Here is a 14,920-nt window from a genome sequence, read left to right on the forward strand (position 1 = left end):
GTTTCAAAAAATGTGGGTTTGTGATTTTTTTCAAGTGCATTATCAGGAAAAAAAATGAAGAGTTTTGGAATAGAGTGAAATGTCAGGAAAAGGAAAGACAGGTTCAGGATAAGATTTGTTTGTTTTTCTTTTATTTCTACCTCTACCGCAGTTCCACTGTTCTCGCAACGTAAAATGGTACAGAAATGCTTTTGAGGCAGATAAAATGAGAAAAGTAAGAGAGTCCTCTGTTAAACAAGAACAGTAATATTTGTAACTGGAAGGGCTAATTTATTCACCTTCTTTAAAGAACTACAAAAAGCAGGCCAGGACAAAACAGCTCTCTTCTGCTGCTCAAAAAACCCCAGTGAAATACGCTACTAGGCAGAATAGCTCATGATTTTTGCATGCCACGAAGGATTTGCCTTGACACATAATGAATTTTATTGAGGTCAAATTTCAAGTTATCTAAATACTAGTTTACCTCCAGAGATACAGAGCTCAGGAAATTATTTTGCAATAACTATGCATTTTTTCCTTGGCAGAGATTTGGGAAGCAGCTTGATATTGTCAAATATACTGCTTTCAAAAACTTGTTATAGCTCTGCTAAAAACGCTGAGAAAACTTTTGTCCCTTTCATAGCTAAAAAGCTGAGCTTTATAGATTCTTCTTTTCATTTGCACTGACTTATAATTTCAGTAAAGCATCACCACGCTTCTCTGGCTACACCACGAATGAGACACTGCAGTTTCCCTTATCCAGGGGTCAGTAAATTGCGCGTTCTTGGAACTTCAAGGCTAGGGCAGTCAGGGGATTTCAAACAGCAGCAGCGGGCACTTCATTATTTTAAAGGGTTTATGAAATCTTAATAGGCATAGAAATTTAGAACTTCCTGGCAGCAGAAAAAATAGAGAAATAAAGAACTACAACAAATGGGGTTTTCTGGCTCCTGTAATTGTATCATTAACCTTAATAATGGTATGTTTTGATTATAGTGTAAAACAGATGAACTTCCAACACACATCCTTTACCTGCTCAGAACACTGTGTGCTTCTCAGTCAGTCAGACAGCAAACTAATGCTCTGCAGGCAAACACCAAGAGGGTTTTGCCAACTCATTAATCTAGGCTTGTGTGTGAGGGCAGATGTTCTTTTGCCCCTTCCTATTCACAGAAGTTGGTAAAAAAAAAGATTTCTGTATATGGATATAGATACATACATATAGAGAAATGCATGTATGTACATGCATCTATATATCTTGTATGTAAATAAAATGAGTGCATTAATAATTTACACAACACTACAGTGTTATTTGACCGCTTATCTTGAAAGATACTTCCCAGATTAATTTAGCACAGCCTTTTTGTTAATGCTATATACAAATAGTAAAGTAGAAGATATAACAACAGCTTAAAGAAGAATTTAAATCAACTAGCTATATCTCATCTGTTCAGTGGGGAAATTTCTTTTAAAAGTGCATTAGGAACAAAAGTACTGAAGAAAATGTGTCAGCAAAATAAAAGATACTAGAAAGTCTGAATACATTTGTTAATATGCAATTTATCAAATGAGGTATTAAGCACATAATCTGTAAAGCCTGTCTTGCTATATGGAAAACATAAGGATGGTGAAACACACTAATTTCAATGAACATCCTGTAAATTTCCATCTGATCTGGATTCCATTGGAAAACCTCTGGCATTTCAACCAAAGATCTCTCTGAAAGAAGAGCTCTGAAATCCAGGCAGTTACCAAAGGTCAGTGCATCTCAATGTCACTCACTAAAAAAGGACTCAATTAGAACCTCAGGATTTTAGCATATTCAGTTTTACATTTTAAACCCACATAAAAAATGGAAAGAGTAATTTTTCATTTATCTGGATTTCTCACAAGTTTGTAGGCTTCTGAACCATTTGCAACCTTTTGAAAATTTATGTAAGCCTTCAGATTTTAAAAAGGCAGCTCTTATGACATCCCTTTATCAGAGAGAAAAATTACCCTTTACACAGTTTTTAATGCAGATTCTTCAAACTAAAATCTTGTCACAGATTGCTGGACTAAATTCGGGTAATGAGTTCTCCAAGCCGCAGTTATTCTCTCAATTACATATTGACGTAGCCCAATTCTAAACTAAGGTTAATGAACTAAAAGGAACACGCAAATGTAATTCTTCCCTCTTTCTTTACTCTTGCTTGTAACTGTGTCGCAGCACAGGATGAGACTTGTCATCAGTGGTAAAAGGTGGCTATAGAAAGACAGGATTGTGAATTGCTGAGTCTAGTTCTGCAATCAGACAGGATTACATCTCGCTTGGAATGCCCCAAAACATCCTTTTCAAACACGAGAGCACGACACGGGCACACGGCACTTCAGAACAAACTTGAGTTCTCTGTTAATAAACCAAAGTCACTCCAGAACCTACCACAGTAACGCCATCTGTGCTACTGATGTACTAATAGTAGTTATTTAAAAAAACCTGGCAGTGGTCTCAGCATGGAGACTGTGCCCCATTCTACACACGATCACAACAAACTTGGAAGTTGGCATAATCCCTACACTGTTTTACCTGGCTGAAGACCCCTGTGGTTGTTGCTGCCCTATCTGCTGGGTAACTGCGTGCTGCACGGTTCCCAGTGCATGCAAGACCCTAAAGTCACATTGCAACATAACTGCTGCTCACACGTTCCTCCTCCGTGGCTTCAGTTTGCCTGCAAATATTCAGGCCATAGCTTTCAAGATGCTACACAGCAGATGATGGTGAACATTGAGATCCAATCTGCTTTCCTACAGCAAAACATTCTTCATTATTTCTTTTTTCCCTCCAAACAGCATGTAATCGATGCCTCCATGCAGGAAGCTCTCACCAGCAAGATATATCGCTCACTTAAAATCCTCACTGATCCCTCAGGCCTTCAGCCAGCACTGGTGGAAGCAGATCCCTTGTCCAGTCACAGAGGCTGGTTTTTCTGATTGCCTATTTCGATAATTTGATTTTAATTTTTAAAAAGCCAGTAAAAGCTCTGGGATGAAATTCACCTGCTACATATGGTTTAAATATAGTTGGAATATTTTAGATTAGGGAGAGCACAATTTCAGTGTAAAGCCAGCATCGACACGTACAGCGATCGTTAATGCTAGACACCATAAATTTGGCTGCATCTGCTTTAGGCTTCATAGATACTAACAAGCAAAGATCATTGCATTAATAGAGTAGTAGAAATACAATAAAGCACTTTATTATCCCTAAAAGGCAGCATGTGGCAAATAGACTCTGTGGGGTATTACCAGTGTCCTAGGAGCAGTTTCATTCGTTCACATCCTGTGGCATATAATTATCTCAGACTAACCGTGACCCTGCGGGTCCTCTATTAAAATTATATTTTTGTTACAGAATGGTGTATACATTATTGAAGCACATTATTTTGATCACTGAATATTGACATATTGTGCTCATTAGTCAGTAAGCCTGAATATTTAATTTATGAGGTTTGCTCCAAGTTTTTTACAGATCAGTCACTTAAGGGAAGTAAACAGGCAAAACTGCCGAGCAGTGAATGGGAAAGATTCTTACTGAAAATGGTGATTTAAACAGAAAAGGGTGTCCTGCCATATGCTCATACCATAACACATTACATTAGGCAGGTAAATGGGTTAGTTGGACTCATTAACATAATTTCCTTTTAAAAACTTTTTTCAGCTAAGAAGATGAAAAGATTATTTTAATCTTTACACTTCTCTTACATTTTACATTTTTCACGCGGGCCTTTTTTAATCAAATATTGATGATGATGCCTGTTGTTCTTCAAAGCTCAGCAATTACACTGCAGCTCCCTCCCCAGTAAGTGGCTGTATCAAAACTCTGGTATTTCCTTATCTTTAATTCCCCCCTCCCTCCACTTTTTTTTTTTTTTTTTTTTTTAAGGCACGATTGGCACTTTTTGCCAGAATCTGATCAGATCTGCGCAGATCATATTTTTTTTATACATTCCTTGGAAATAAACTCATTATCAAATCTATACACATGATACCTTAAATGTCATCAAATTCAGCCACCACCTTCCTGACTAGCTCCTGAATGTGGGTCAGCCACTTGACTATGGTTTCAGGGAAGGTACCCTGATAGTCAAGTGAACCAAGAGTAGTTTAATGTAAGGAGCCACACAAGATCACATACTAACGAAACAATTCCCTGTGTTCTCAGCCTTTTTTTTTTTTTTTTTTTTTAATAAACAGAGTGTAAGATCTATTGGATTCTTGCCAGGAAAGGGACTGACTTTATCTCATGGCCTTCAAGCAACCTGCTGAGCCCAGAGTCTCCAAACGCTCAGTTATAGACTAGAAACCTGCTTGACTGATGCAACAGACCCCAAGATTCTGTCCCCCAGCTGAAACCACCACTTCTGAAACTAAAGCCACGGATTACAGCCGTGTCACACAAAAAAGATTAGCTTTAATTTTCTTCCTGGCTGTGGAAGTCCCCGTGGTAGAGGTGAGAGATCCGTGGGATGGGTCAACAGCGCTCTCTGCCGGCAGCGAGCAGCACTGCTCTCAGCTTGCAGGGAACAGCTGGAACTGGCCTTAAAATTACCTTCAAAAATAAAGCATGAACTACTTTGAATATGTATCTATGTCTAAAGTCCTGAGACATTTATAAGCAAATCTATAGAAGATCATGATTTAGAAGGTGGATAAGCACGCTGTTTACTGTAAACAGGATTTTGAAAATGATGTTATACTGGCAGTGTCTCCACAATTTATTTGCATACTGTTGCATATGATGATTAAGCATAAAGATGAAGGCAGGGAAAAAGTATTATGAAAAATAAATATTCAAATTATTATGAAATAAATGCTATGAAAGTATTATGAAACAAATCCTCGAAGTATTATGAAAAATAAACATTCATCAAATACACTTAAATAAAACTGAAGGCTCTGTAGAAAACATTTTTTAAAACAATTAAAAAATTCTTGTGTGTGTGCATGTGTCTCCATAAGTACATAGAGAGAGAACACTGCAGGACAAAGAAATCTATTGTCTCCTATTTGGTTATATCAATCTCCTCTTCAAAAGAAGACTTTAAAAAATAGGAATACCCTTTTTAAACAACTGTTAAATAACTTCAAAGAGTAACTCTGTAAAACTGTTTTATTTTTCAGCTTGGGTCCCCTCTAACAACAGCCAGAAAATCAAGACAGCAGCATAAAACTACTTCTAAAACTAACTGGATACCATAAGCAAAATATTAAGAAAATAAATTTTCTTGCATAGCCATTGCTTTGAAATAAGGGAATGTGATTCTGCTGCAGAGAGCTAAGCAGTGCGCCTTAGTAGGTTACATTTAAAATTGGAGTTTGGTGTGATGATTTGTCACTGTCCCTGAAGTGAGATTTCAAATCACAGACTTGCCCTGAAGTCTATGTCAACTCTGTTTTCAAACCCTGAAGCAGTCTCAGCTTTGCCCAAGAGAGATATAAGGTACTTGCTACAGTACAATCAATTTAATCAAGGAGGGCAATACTTTATATCACAGAATATGGTCTGGTCAGGATACTTGGAACAACAACCAAAAAACATTAAAAGAAAGGAACTTGCTTGAGGGACTCAGAACAACATGATTCAGTTTAGAAACTCAAGTTCAGGTAAGCCGAGCTACAGGGAGAAATTTTGCAAAGGATGATCCTGTCTAAGTGTCAGGAAGAAAATAAAACCACCTGGCATTAAGGTTGACTTACCCCAGTGAGACAAAAGAAAATTGCAAATTTATTTTTACATTTTTTTAAGCACTTTGAGACCCCTTGATGGCAGGTGCAAGGAACAGTTTAATATTAGCATTAACATTTTAATGTTCCATGGGGTGTTTGTGCCTCCATGAACCTGCTAGGGAGAGGGGTTGAGCAGAAAACCAGTGGTTACAGGTCCTGTAGGATCCATGCTGCACTCACTGGGCCACCCGCTGCTGGCACTACATGGACACTGAATGGCAGAAACCAAAGGTAATGGCAAAGTAGGTGCCATCAGTAGCTCAGGTGCTGCTGACGGGAGGAAAGCCCACCACTCCCTGAGCTTGCAGAGCTGCTTTCCTGTTCCTCTGGAATATAGGACTCCGAGAGGAAAATATGGAAGCCAGGTGGCAGATGATAGAAACTTGATTATTGCAGGATATAAAACTGGGGCACTACACCACCTTCAAAACACTCTTCAGTTCTTGGTGACTTGCTTCCCTACAGAGTACTAGGCCTTCTTTGGGCTGTATCTATTTTCATCCTAAAGAAAGGAACATCGAATATTGCAGATAAGATCCAAGGACACCACAGCAGGCAGCCATACACAATTGATTTTCTTGCTTCCTTACATTCAGTGCTGCTCCACTGGCAGGTACTGATACAAGTTTAAAAATGTTCTTGGAACTAATCTTCAGACCTCTCTTACCTGAATAAATCCAAAATGCACTATTTCACTGTTTTGTAAAGGCCCCTAGGAAGCAGAGAGCCTGTGCTACCCTTGAAGAAAGGTGGCAGGGAACTGTGAACGTAGCACGGGTTTGAAAGGCAAAGAATCCCTCTCAGCTCCTTCTCCTTTCCTCTCGTATCCCCTGCTTACATTTCTAGCACAGCCCTGAAACAAGCTGCTTTTTCTGTCACTCCTCCTGCTCAGGGTTTTGAAGGCTATTTTAACACAGACTGTATCATAGAGATGTAGGCCACAAAGGAAGTTCTGAAACATACTTAGCTGAGGACTAGTTGTGGCAGAAAAGAAGTGAACGAGGTACGCAGTTAACTAGGCCACAACAAAAATGCTTCCACAAATGCAGGGTTAAAGGACATCATTTGGAAAAAAATATTTTGGGGTTAGTTTTTGTTTGTTTCTTTTTTCCTAATGGTCATAATGGTCTGTAGAGTTTCAAGACAAACATGCATCAAAAAGTTTGTGCTTATTAGGTATGCTTTTTTTGGCTCTCTACCTTTCAAAGAGCAGAATTAGGACTTGACTTGTGATCAGAGGACTGGAAGTTATACACAGATACCACAGGAGTATTCAGATCTTACTTAGAAACGTAGTCTAGAATATTTTAGCAGCGTGTGGCTGTCTTGCATCGAGATAAAGAGAGAGAATAATGCTGCTGGGCAATTATGTGCACAAAGCTCTGTGAAGCAAGAATTAAAATGAATGAGATTAAATAGAAAATAACTACATCAGGAATATGTTAATAATTTAATTAAAGTCTACCAAAGTTGAACTATTCCACAATTAAAGTTGAAGCCCATCAACATGCTCTTTCTATTGGGGATTTTGCCACAGGTAAAATTACCTGTTTGGAAACATTTCTTGGTGTATGAGGAAAATGGGGTGAACAAAAAGTGTGGTACGATCATTAACTTTGACAACGTTGGACTTGGCTGTTTTCTCAGACAGGCTTTTACTGACATTTTAATATATGTTTTCTTTACTGCAGTCTTATTTCTAGTGCATAAGATTAATGTGAATATTGATCCTTTTGAAAAACTGGAGGGCAAGATTTAAAGCTCTTTCTTTCCCCCGAGTTTGTTTGCTATATTTTCATCTTTATATGACGCTCAAGTCAAACAGAAACACAGAACAAAAGGGTAACTTAATAGCAGAGCAAGAAGCAACATAAAGGCCATCACTATGAAGGACTTAGCACTAAAGATTAGTCTGACACATTAAGGAAATAGTTATATATATCTTAACAGATTTTACGTTATCCTTTTGAACTACCCTGTAACATTTTATCCAATCCACAAAATGGTATAAGAAATAAATACTGTGCTTTCTGGGGTAGCAGATATTGTTGACTGTATGAGGCAGAGTCAACATCTTTCCCATAAGGAGTCCCTGTTTTCATGCTGTTTATCTTTTAGGAGAACATACAAGATACAGAAAATCCCTCCTCGTTAACTTCTGTGCCTGCGGCCTTTTACAAGACCACATGCAACTTTGCTTTCCACAAAACCAACTCAGTTTGATGTTCTAGAGGGAGATTGCACCATCACTTTAATGGCTCAGTACCATGAAATATAGAAAATCCTTCTTTTATCAGTAGGTTCAAATAGTGAATATAATCAGATCTTTCTTTTCTCTAGCAGCAGTTAAAGCTGCACATAGTGAAAAGACAACTCATCATTTTCTGCTGAAAACAATGGAAGACAACTTTTTTTTCTTGCATTGCGTTTTGCATGATGCTTTCCTACTGAGTATAATGCATTTGTGGACTTTGAGCTTGCAAACAGAAGGTGATTACACTTATGTGATACTATGTCCTACAACTGTAAATGGTTGTATTTGAAATGTACACTTTTAATGTGATAAGATATTGGGTTTGTATACAAAACAGACAATATCCTGAACAGCAATAATGTATTTCACATAGCATTACAGTGGTACTTCCCATAATGAAGCACAGCTTACTATACAATCTTGGCAAGTCAGAAAGTCTCCAGAAATAAAAAAAAAAAAGGTTCCTAAATATTTCAATGAGATGTAATCTGAGTAGATGACAAATAAAAGCCATTTATATTCTCGTAGTAAGCAAATGCCCATAAAAGAAGTACCCATCAAAAGCTCCTAGTACTGGTGGTACCTGCTGACACTCTAAAGAAAAGAAATGGGCACATCGGGTGCAATTAGGTCCTGAATCAGGACTGGTTTCCGCAGCTTCTCCTCCCCCGGGCACACACTCACAACAAGAAAACTAGTGCTTCACTTAAACCTAAGAGGGCAGGTAAAAGGGCAAGACCTTGCATTTTATATATTGAAGATGTTGGACTTTGTCCTTGCTGGAGACAAGGCTGTGTGCCCGTGCAGGGGATTTCTATAGTAGGGAAATTGTTTTAAGACAGTCAATACAATCTCAGGACAAGCACTGCATTTTTATGAGGCGGGAAATGAGAAAGACAAATGTTACTCCTGTTCATGCATTTGCTTCATCATTTCCCCTCTCTGCTCCACGGAGAGTTATTTGATTCATATTAGGGGTTATTTGGGTCACTTTTACCTTGAGATAGAAAATAATGGCAACCTAATTTGAGATTTGTGCCAATTTAAGTAAGAAAATGGATTCTGAATATTTTGCATAGTTGCTAAATTTAACTGAGCGTTCAGTGAAGCCTGAGTTTCCAAATGTAAATAAGAAGCTTTAAGCCATTTTCTCCTATTTATTTTTAAACTACATTTGTTACTTATGAGTAGCAATTTTATGTCATTCATATGCAGTGTACTGAAACTGAATTCAATGAACTGACCTTCTTCCACCTATTAAACTAAACTTGGTATTTAATTATTATGGATGCAAAGTCAAGCAGAAATACTAAGGAGCATTTATAAATAAGATCATTGTGTTTTATTTGCAGTGAAGAGGAGTATTTGTGTTTATTACTTTTCACAAGAAATTTATTACTGCTTATTTTGAATTGCAATAAACACAAAAAATAGAACATCTGTATCAAAGTTTAAAAAACACAACAATCAAAAGCTGTTTAATCTCATCCATTTAGTTCTATTGCACAGTCTGTTCAGTGTAACTTTTTACAACATACTGTGCAAGAAAACAGGTCATTGAAACTCAGTAATTAGTATTACAGATAAAATGACACTGCAGCAACGTTAATTACTATAGTACTGATGTAGTATAGGATATAATACATAATACTCATGTCTTTAATTTTAAATTCAAGTGCAACAAAGCATATTATTGCTACACTTCCTCTTCTTAAAGTAAATGAATGTTATTCAAGTGTACCATTTGTATCCATGCAAAATGCTTTTAAATAAATCACAATTCTACTTCAACTCAAACTGGCATATTTCCCTTTCTAATGGCATAAATTAAGGAACCTCTTGCTATGGGAATTTTTCCTATGACAGTGGAAATTATGACAGAATTATATTCCACATGAAAAATTTCCACAATCATTTTCTTTTTCATTACAGCAGCTGTAAATCAGTTTGCAAACGAAGCACAACATTCAGTCTTTTTAAAAATAAAGATGAATACTAGGAACTAGAGGTATATGATCAAATTGTAATTAATTCTGTACCGCTACGGCTAAAATATCTGGCAATTGTAAACATAAAATATTCATGACAAAACAAAGAGACTTGCAGAGGAGGACAATGAAAGTTTTTACCTGTAGCTCCAGTAGGAGTAAGGCCCCCTGTTTATGAATAATTATATTTCTGCTTTGTGCAGCACCTTTACTTTTGGATAACTTTGTTATAAATATTAAAAGAAGGAAAAAATGAGTTAAATTTCAGATTTGTTCAAGTGTACTTAAATAATTTATGTCAGCTGAAATGTTCCCATTTTCAGTGCAGAAATTTTGTAATGAAGCCATTATTCAGACCTTGCATAAAAAATGTTCTAAAAGCCTACATATTTAGAAGTATAATAATCCTATTCACTGTGTTAACCATGTGCCCCTGGCTAAAATATGTACATATAGATTTGACAAAATATTTGAATATACAGTATAAGATTCAAAGCAGAAGTTGATGTATAACCTCAGGTTGCGTATTTCATCTCACAACAGTATGATCTAATACTACATTTAAATGAAGGTGTGGAAAGAGTAAATTCTTTAAGTACATCGAACTAGTTTCTAGGATTTACAAATTATTTTGAAAAAATGCACTTTTTTTTTTTCCCCTCCATTTTGTTTAGGTCAGTGGGACGATGTATAATACAGGGAGACATGTATCTCTACGATTAGACAAAGAGCATTTGGTCAACATCTCTGGAGGCCCCATGACGTACAGTCACCGCTTAGAGGAAATCCGGTTACACTTTGGAAGTGAAGACAGCCAGGGATCAGAGCACCTACTCAATGGACAGGCCTTCTCTGGGGAGGTACGTCAGCAGCTTTGGAGGTACAAATGAACCAGTATGAATTACTCACTTTCCATTTCTGCCTGAAGGTATTTGCAAACTAATCTGTACGTATGGTTTCCCTTTATCCATTCTGAAAATCAGGGACTAACTTTTCTTTTTTTTTTTTTTTCCCCATGCTCTGCAAATTGTGTGACTTGTATCTAAAAATGAAGCTGTTGAACTGTTGTGTTTATCGTGTGCATAGACACCCTATATTCTCATATGCACTACTTACAAAGTAATGAAATATCTTTTGGTGGGTCCTTTATATCCCTAGTAAATGCAAACACGAGATTAACCACAAAGTAAAACTGAAAGTGCTCCAAGCTCTTATAAAATTGCTGCTTTTGTTGCTCACCGATGTGTAACACTTTACGTTGTTTCATTCAGCCTTTGATTCATATAAAAATCAGGTGATACTTAATTTTAGAGATGGCTCCACAGAAATCTGTTGTTCTGTTCAGGAAACAAAGTTAACTCCACAAGTAAACCCTGGCAGAATTGGTGTGTTAAATATGTGTCTGTAAGTGTCCCAGAAAAGACCATAATTTAACGATCCTGATAGCTGTTGCAGGGTAACCCATTACTCCTGCTGCATAAATATTTTACTCTTGTGTATGGAGTATTTTTTCAAAATGTATAGTAACGGTTGCAGGCTTTCTGGTGACAAAACAGAATCTTTCCATTCTTCTTACGTAGGAACATTTCTACTTAGAAGTAATGCATGAGGTTTGTAGTATCCCATCTGGAACTATCTAGCACACAACTCTGCTCCACAAATCTTAAAACTAAAATAATACTTGAGAATAACTGTATATTACTGTAGAGATTACTTTTAAAGATACTCAAGGTATCCTCTACCATTCTTTCACTAGACCAAGATGAATAGTTTTTCATAATAAAGCACTAATTTTCTTGGAGATGAATAATCAAATTACCATCTGTACTCTCTATCAGAGGCTCTGGTGATGAGTCAGTTAATGCATGGCATTTTTTTGGCACTGTGCAACAGCAGTTATTTAAGAGCAGAAAATTAATTGCAGAGTTGTCAAATGATGGTATTATAATTGATGGTAATAATTTGCTTTGTTTTATAAGCTACAAAGATGTATAATATAGCCAGTGGCAGCTTGTTCATGAAATTATTCATGCCTTGCACAACTGACTTCTGGTTGCCTTCCCTAAATTCTATGATAAGTGAACATATAATGTTTTATTCCTTTAAGAGCTGAAAGTTAAGTATGTTGTAGTAAATAAGGTCTTTGCTTTGCTAATCAGATTTACAGAAGAGCAATATTCAAACAAAAGCAGGTCGGCTGAACAGAAAAGTAAAAATCTGGTTGAAAGATAGCATTGTATTTGATGTGATGTATCAGCATAATTTCATGAATTTTTAAGAGTTCTTAAGTTATAAATTTATCATTAATAGACTATAACAAAAGGTAAAAATGTAGAGCATTGTTTTGCAATACTTAATGCTAACACTTAACTAGGCTCTTCTGGTTTTTAAAGGAGGAGTTTTTAAACACTATTAACATTTGGTATTATTTGCTATCAGAGATCTCAAGTCTTTCTCAATAAAAGTAGAAAACCAAACTAAGTGGAAACTGCTGTCAGTCAGTCAGTCACACACAGCTGGATCCACAGTATATGCAGGATCCACCTAGTTATCTGAATTCCTCCTGCAGTGAATAGAGATTAGCATCATCAGAGGATGATCATTCCTGATAGCCAGAGACACATCTCCTAGGACAGGACAAATCACTCTGTGCAGATGCATCTCCCTTGACAACAGTGCAGAGACAAACAACAGGCCAAGCAGCCTAGGCTGGACACCTGTTTCAGATGGAGGGATGAATTCCGTCCTTTGAGGATGCATTTTTCAAAGTTTCAGACAGCCATTTTGGGCAGCTGGACAGGAGAGTTCCAATAAGGTCAAGTACTAATTACTAATTTGAACCTGCATCTCTACAGTTAAGTCTTATTTATATAACACATATTGTTTCCAAAGCACAAGCACAGAGTCAAATCAATCACGCTGAATAGTATGGCTGCAAATTTTCAGTGAAGGACGGCAGCTGACGGTGTTCTTAGAATATACATCCACCCATACAAGTGCTGTCTGTATAAATAAGTGATTTTCAATAAGCTCTCAGCACTGGAAGATGTAATGTCTACAGCTCCCAGCAACTACAGTAAGAAAACTGTAGACAAGCAAGCTGACTTTATGATAGAGTACATGTCTTTATAACGTAACATATGCTTTCAAGACTGTTGCTGCTAATTACTATCACTTCTGCATTGGATAACGCTGTCAGAGGAGACGGGATAGAGAAAAAAAATGCATAAGTGCATTGCTTTAATTTAGGTAGCACAGGTAAGAACAGCAATGAATATTTGCTGGCTTAGGCTTTAGGAGGCATAGGCAACCAGAGAAAAATCATTACAGGATTACACTGACTGCTAATTACACTCTAACTCCCATGACACTGCCCCGTTACTGCCGTTCTTATGTGTTGGACAAACCCACTACGGGTTTTACTGAAAACTCTATTTTGCTGTGGAAACAATCCCCAAGGAAGATGTTACCCAAGAAGTGTGATCCATCCCAGGATGATCACAATCAGCTCATTCCTGCTTCTCCTTCCCTCCACTCCCATCCATCCCCATCCCCTCATTTTCACTAATGCACGTTAAAGTCAGCACATTGTCTGGAGTCGGGGAGCCTGGGCAGAGGTCAGGGCACCTCTCCCTCCCAACACGGGCAAACCAGAGATTGGCTCAAACAGACCTAAATGAAATCCGAGTGCAGACAAGGCAGAAGGTTTAACAGCCCCAGTATATCTTGAATCAGCTGCAATGTTCTCACACATCTGGAAATCCCACCTAATACCTGTACTAAGCAAGAAGTTTGTTCTTGCGGACTTTTTTTGCCTGGTGAAGATGTTCTGCAAGTGGGCAGACAATCAGAGCAAGCTAGAGAGCACCAGAGTGGTACCATGGCATGAAAAACAATCTAGAAATAGCAAATTGCTTCAAAATATGCTGTGGTCTGAATGATACTGAGAGGCATGTAATTTCCAGGCTTTAACATTTAACTAGGTGTTAAAGGCTGTCAAGAGAGATCTCCACAATAATCTGGTTACCTTTTAGCTACTAATTATCACTTCAGAAGGCAAAAGAACTGAACTAATGCTTAAATAGTTTGAGTGTAAGAGCTTTAAAACTGTGTATCAGATTATCATCAATATGTTTGGCACTGCTACAGTGGAAAGAAAGGCAGGCTTTGGAATGCTTAAATAATATTAAATTGAGCATTTACTTGTCCCTTTGATACATACTTGAGTGTGTTTAATTCCCTACTCTTTGCATAAGCATCCTACTGTATTATAATGATTAAAAGAAAATCTTGGCTCAAGCAAAGTCTCCAACTAAGACACCAATCATTTGTGTCTGTTGCCTAATGTCTCTATGCAAAAGTTTTTAATGCTTCAGAGTCCATATCGTTTAATAAGAAAGACCATCTTCCTTTCAGACAGCAGCAGCACAAAACAGAGCAGAATTTACCAGAGTGCTGTTGTTCAGACACTGTCTAACCTCTTAAAATAAAAAGGTAACAAGCTCCAAAAGGTTCATGGTGAAAACGGGACCCTTTAACTTCATCATGTGGCAAAGTCATAAAAACACATACCAATTTTATTTCCTAAGCAGAAAAAGGAAAAATGTGCCGCAGGAGACCTCCAACTACTTTATGGCTGTACTTCATAGTAGCCTTATCAATGTAAAGGCAGAAAGTCAAGGGGCTTAATTATTTGGGGTTATGCATTTTTCACAAACACAATACCTGGAGACTTTCAAACAAGAGACCATAGTCCACAACACATGAAAAAAATATTCTCTACCCACTAAGTCACCCTTTTCAACCCATTGACAGAGATTATAAACACACAACAATTTCATCCACTACACAAGAAGTAAAATGAAAGCCCGAATACTACCTAGATAAATGAATACAGGCTATACACACAGTTTGGAACTGAGATTCACTTCTG

The 14,920-nt window shown here is 37.3% G+C and overlaps 1 protein-coding gene across 1 annotated transcript in view; it reads left to right on the top strand.

Moving 5' to 3' along the window:
- CA10 (carbonic anhydrase X) overlaps positions 1-14,920 on the top strand; it is a 190,628-nt gene that overhangs the window by 136,079 nt on the left and 39,629 nt on the right. Inside the window, exon 4 of the mRNA XM_014949534.1 lies at positions 10,662-10,847. Coding sequence (XP_014805020.1) covers positions 10,662-10,847 — 186 coding nt within the window. The remainder of the gene's footprint in view (positions 1-10,661; positions 10,848-14,920) is intronic.

Source organism: Calidris pugnax, unplaced genomic scaffold, assembly GCF_001431845.1.
Source record: "Calidris pugnax isolate Ruff unplaced genomic scaffold, ASM143184v1 scaffold9, whole genome shotgun sequence".
In the NCBI taxonomy this organism is placed as follows: Eukaryota; Metazoa; Chordata; class Aves; order Charadriiformes; family Scolopacidae; genus Calidris; species Calidris pugnax.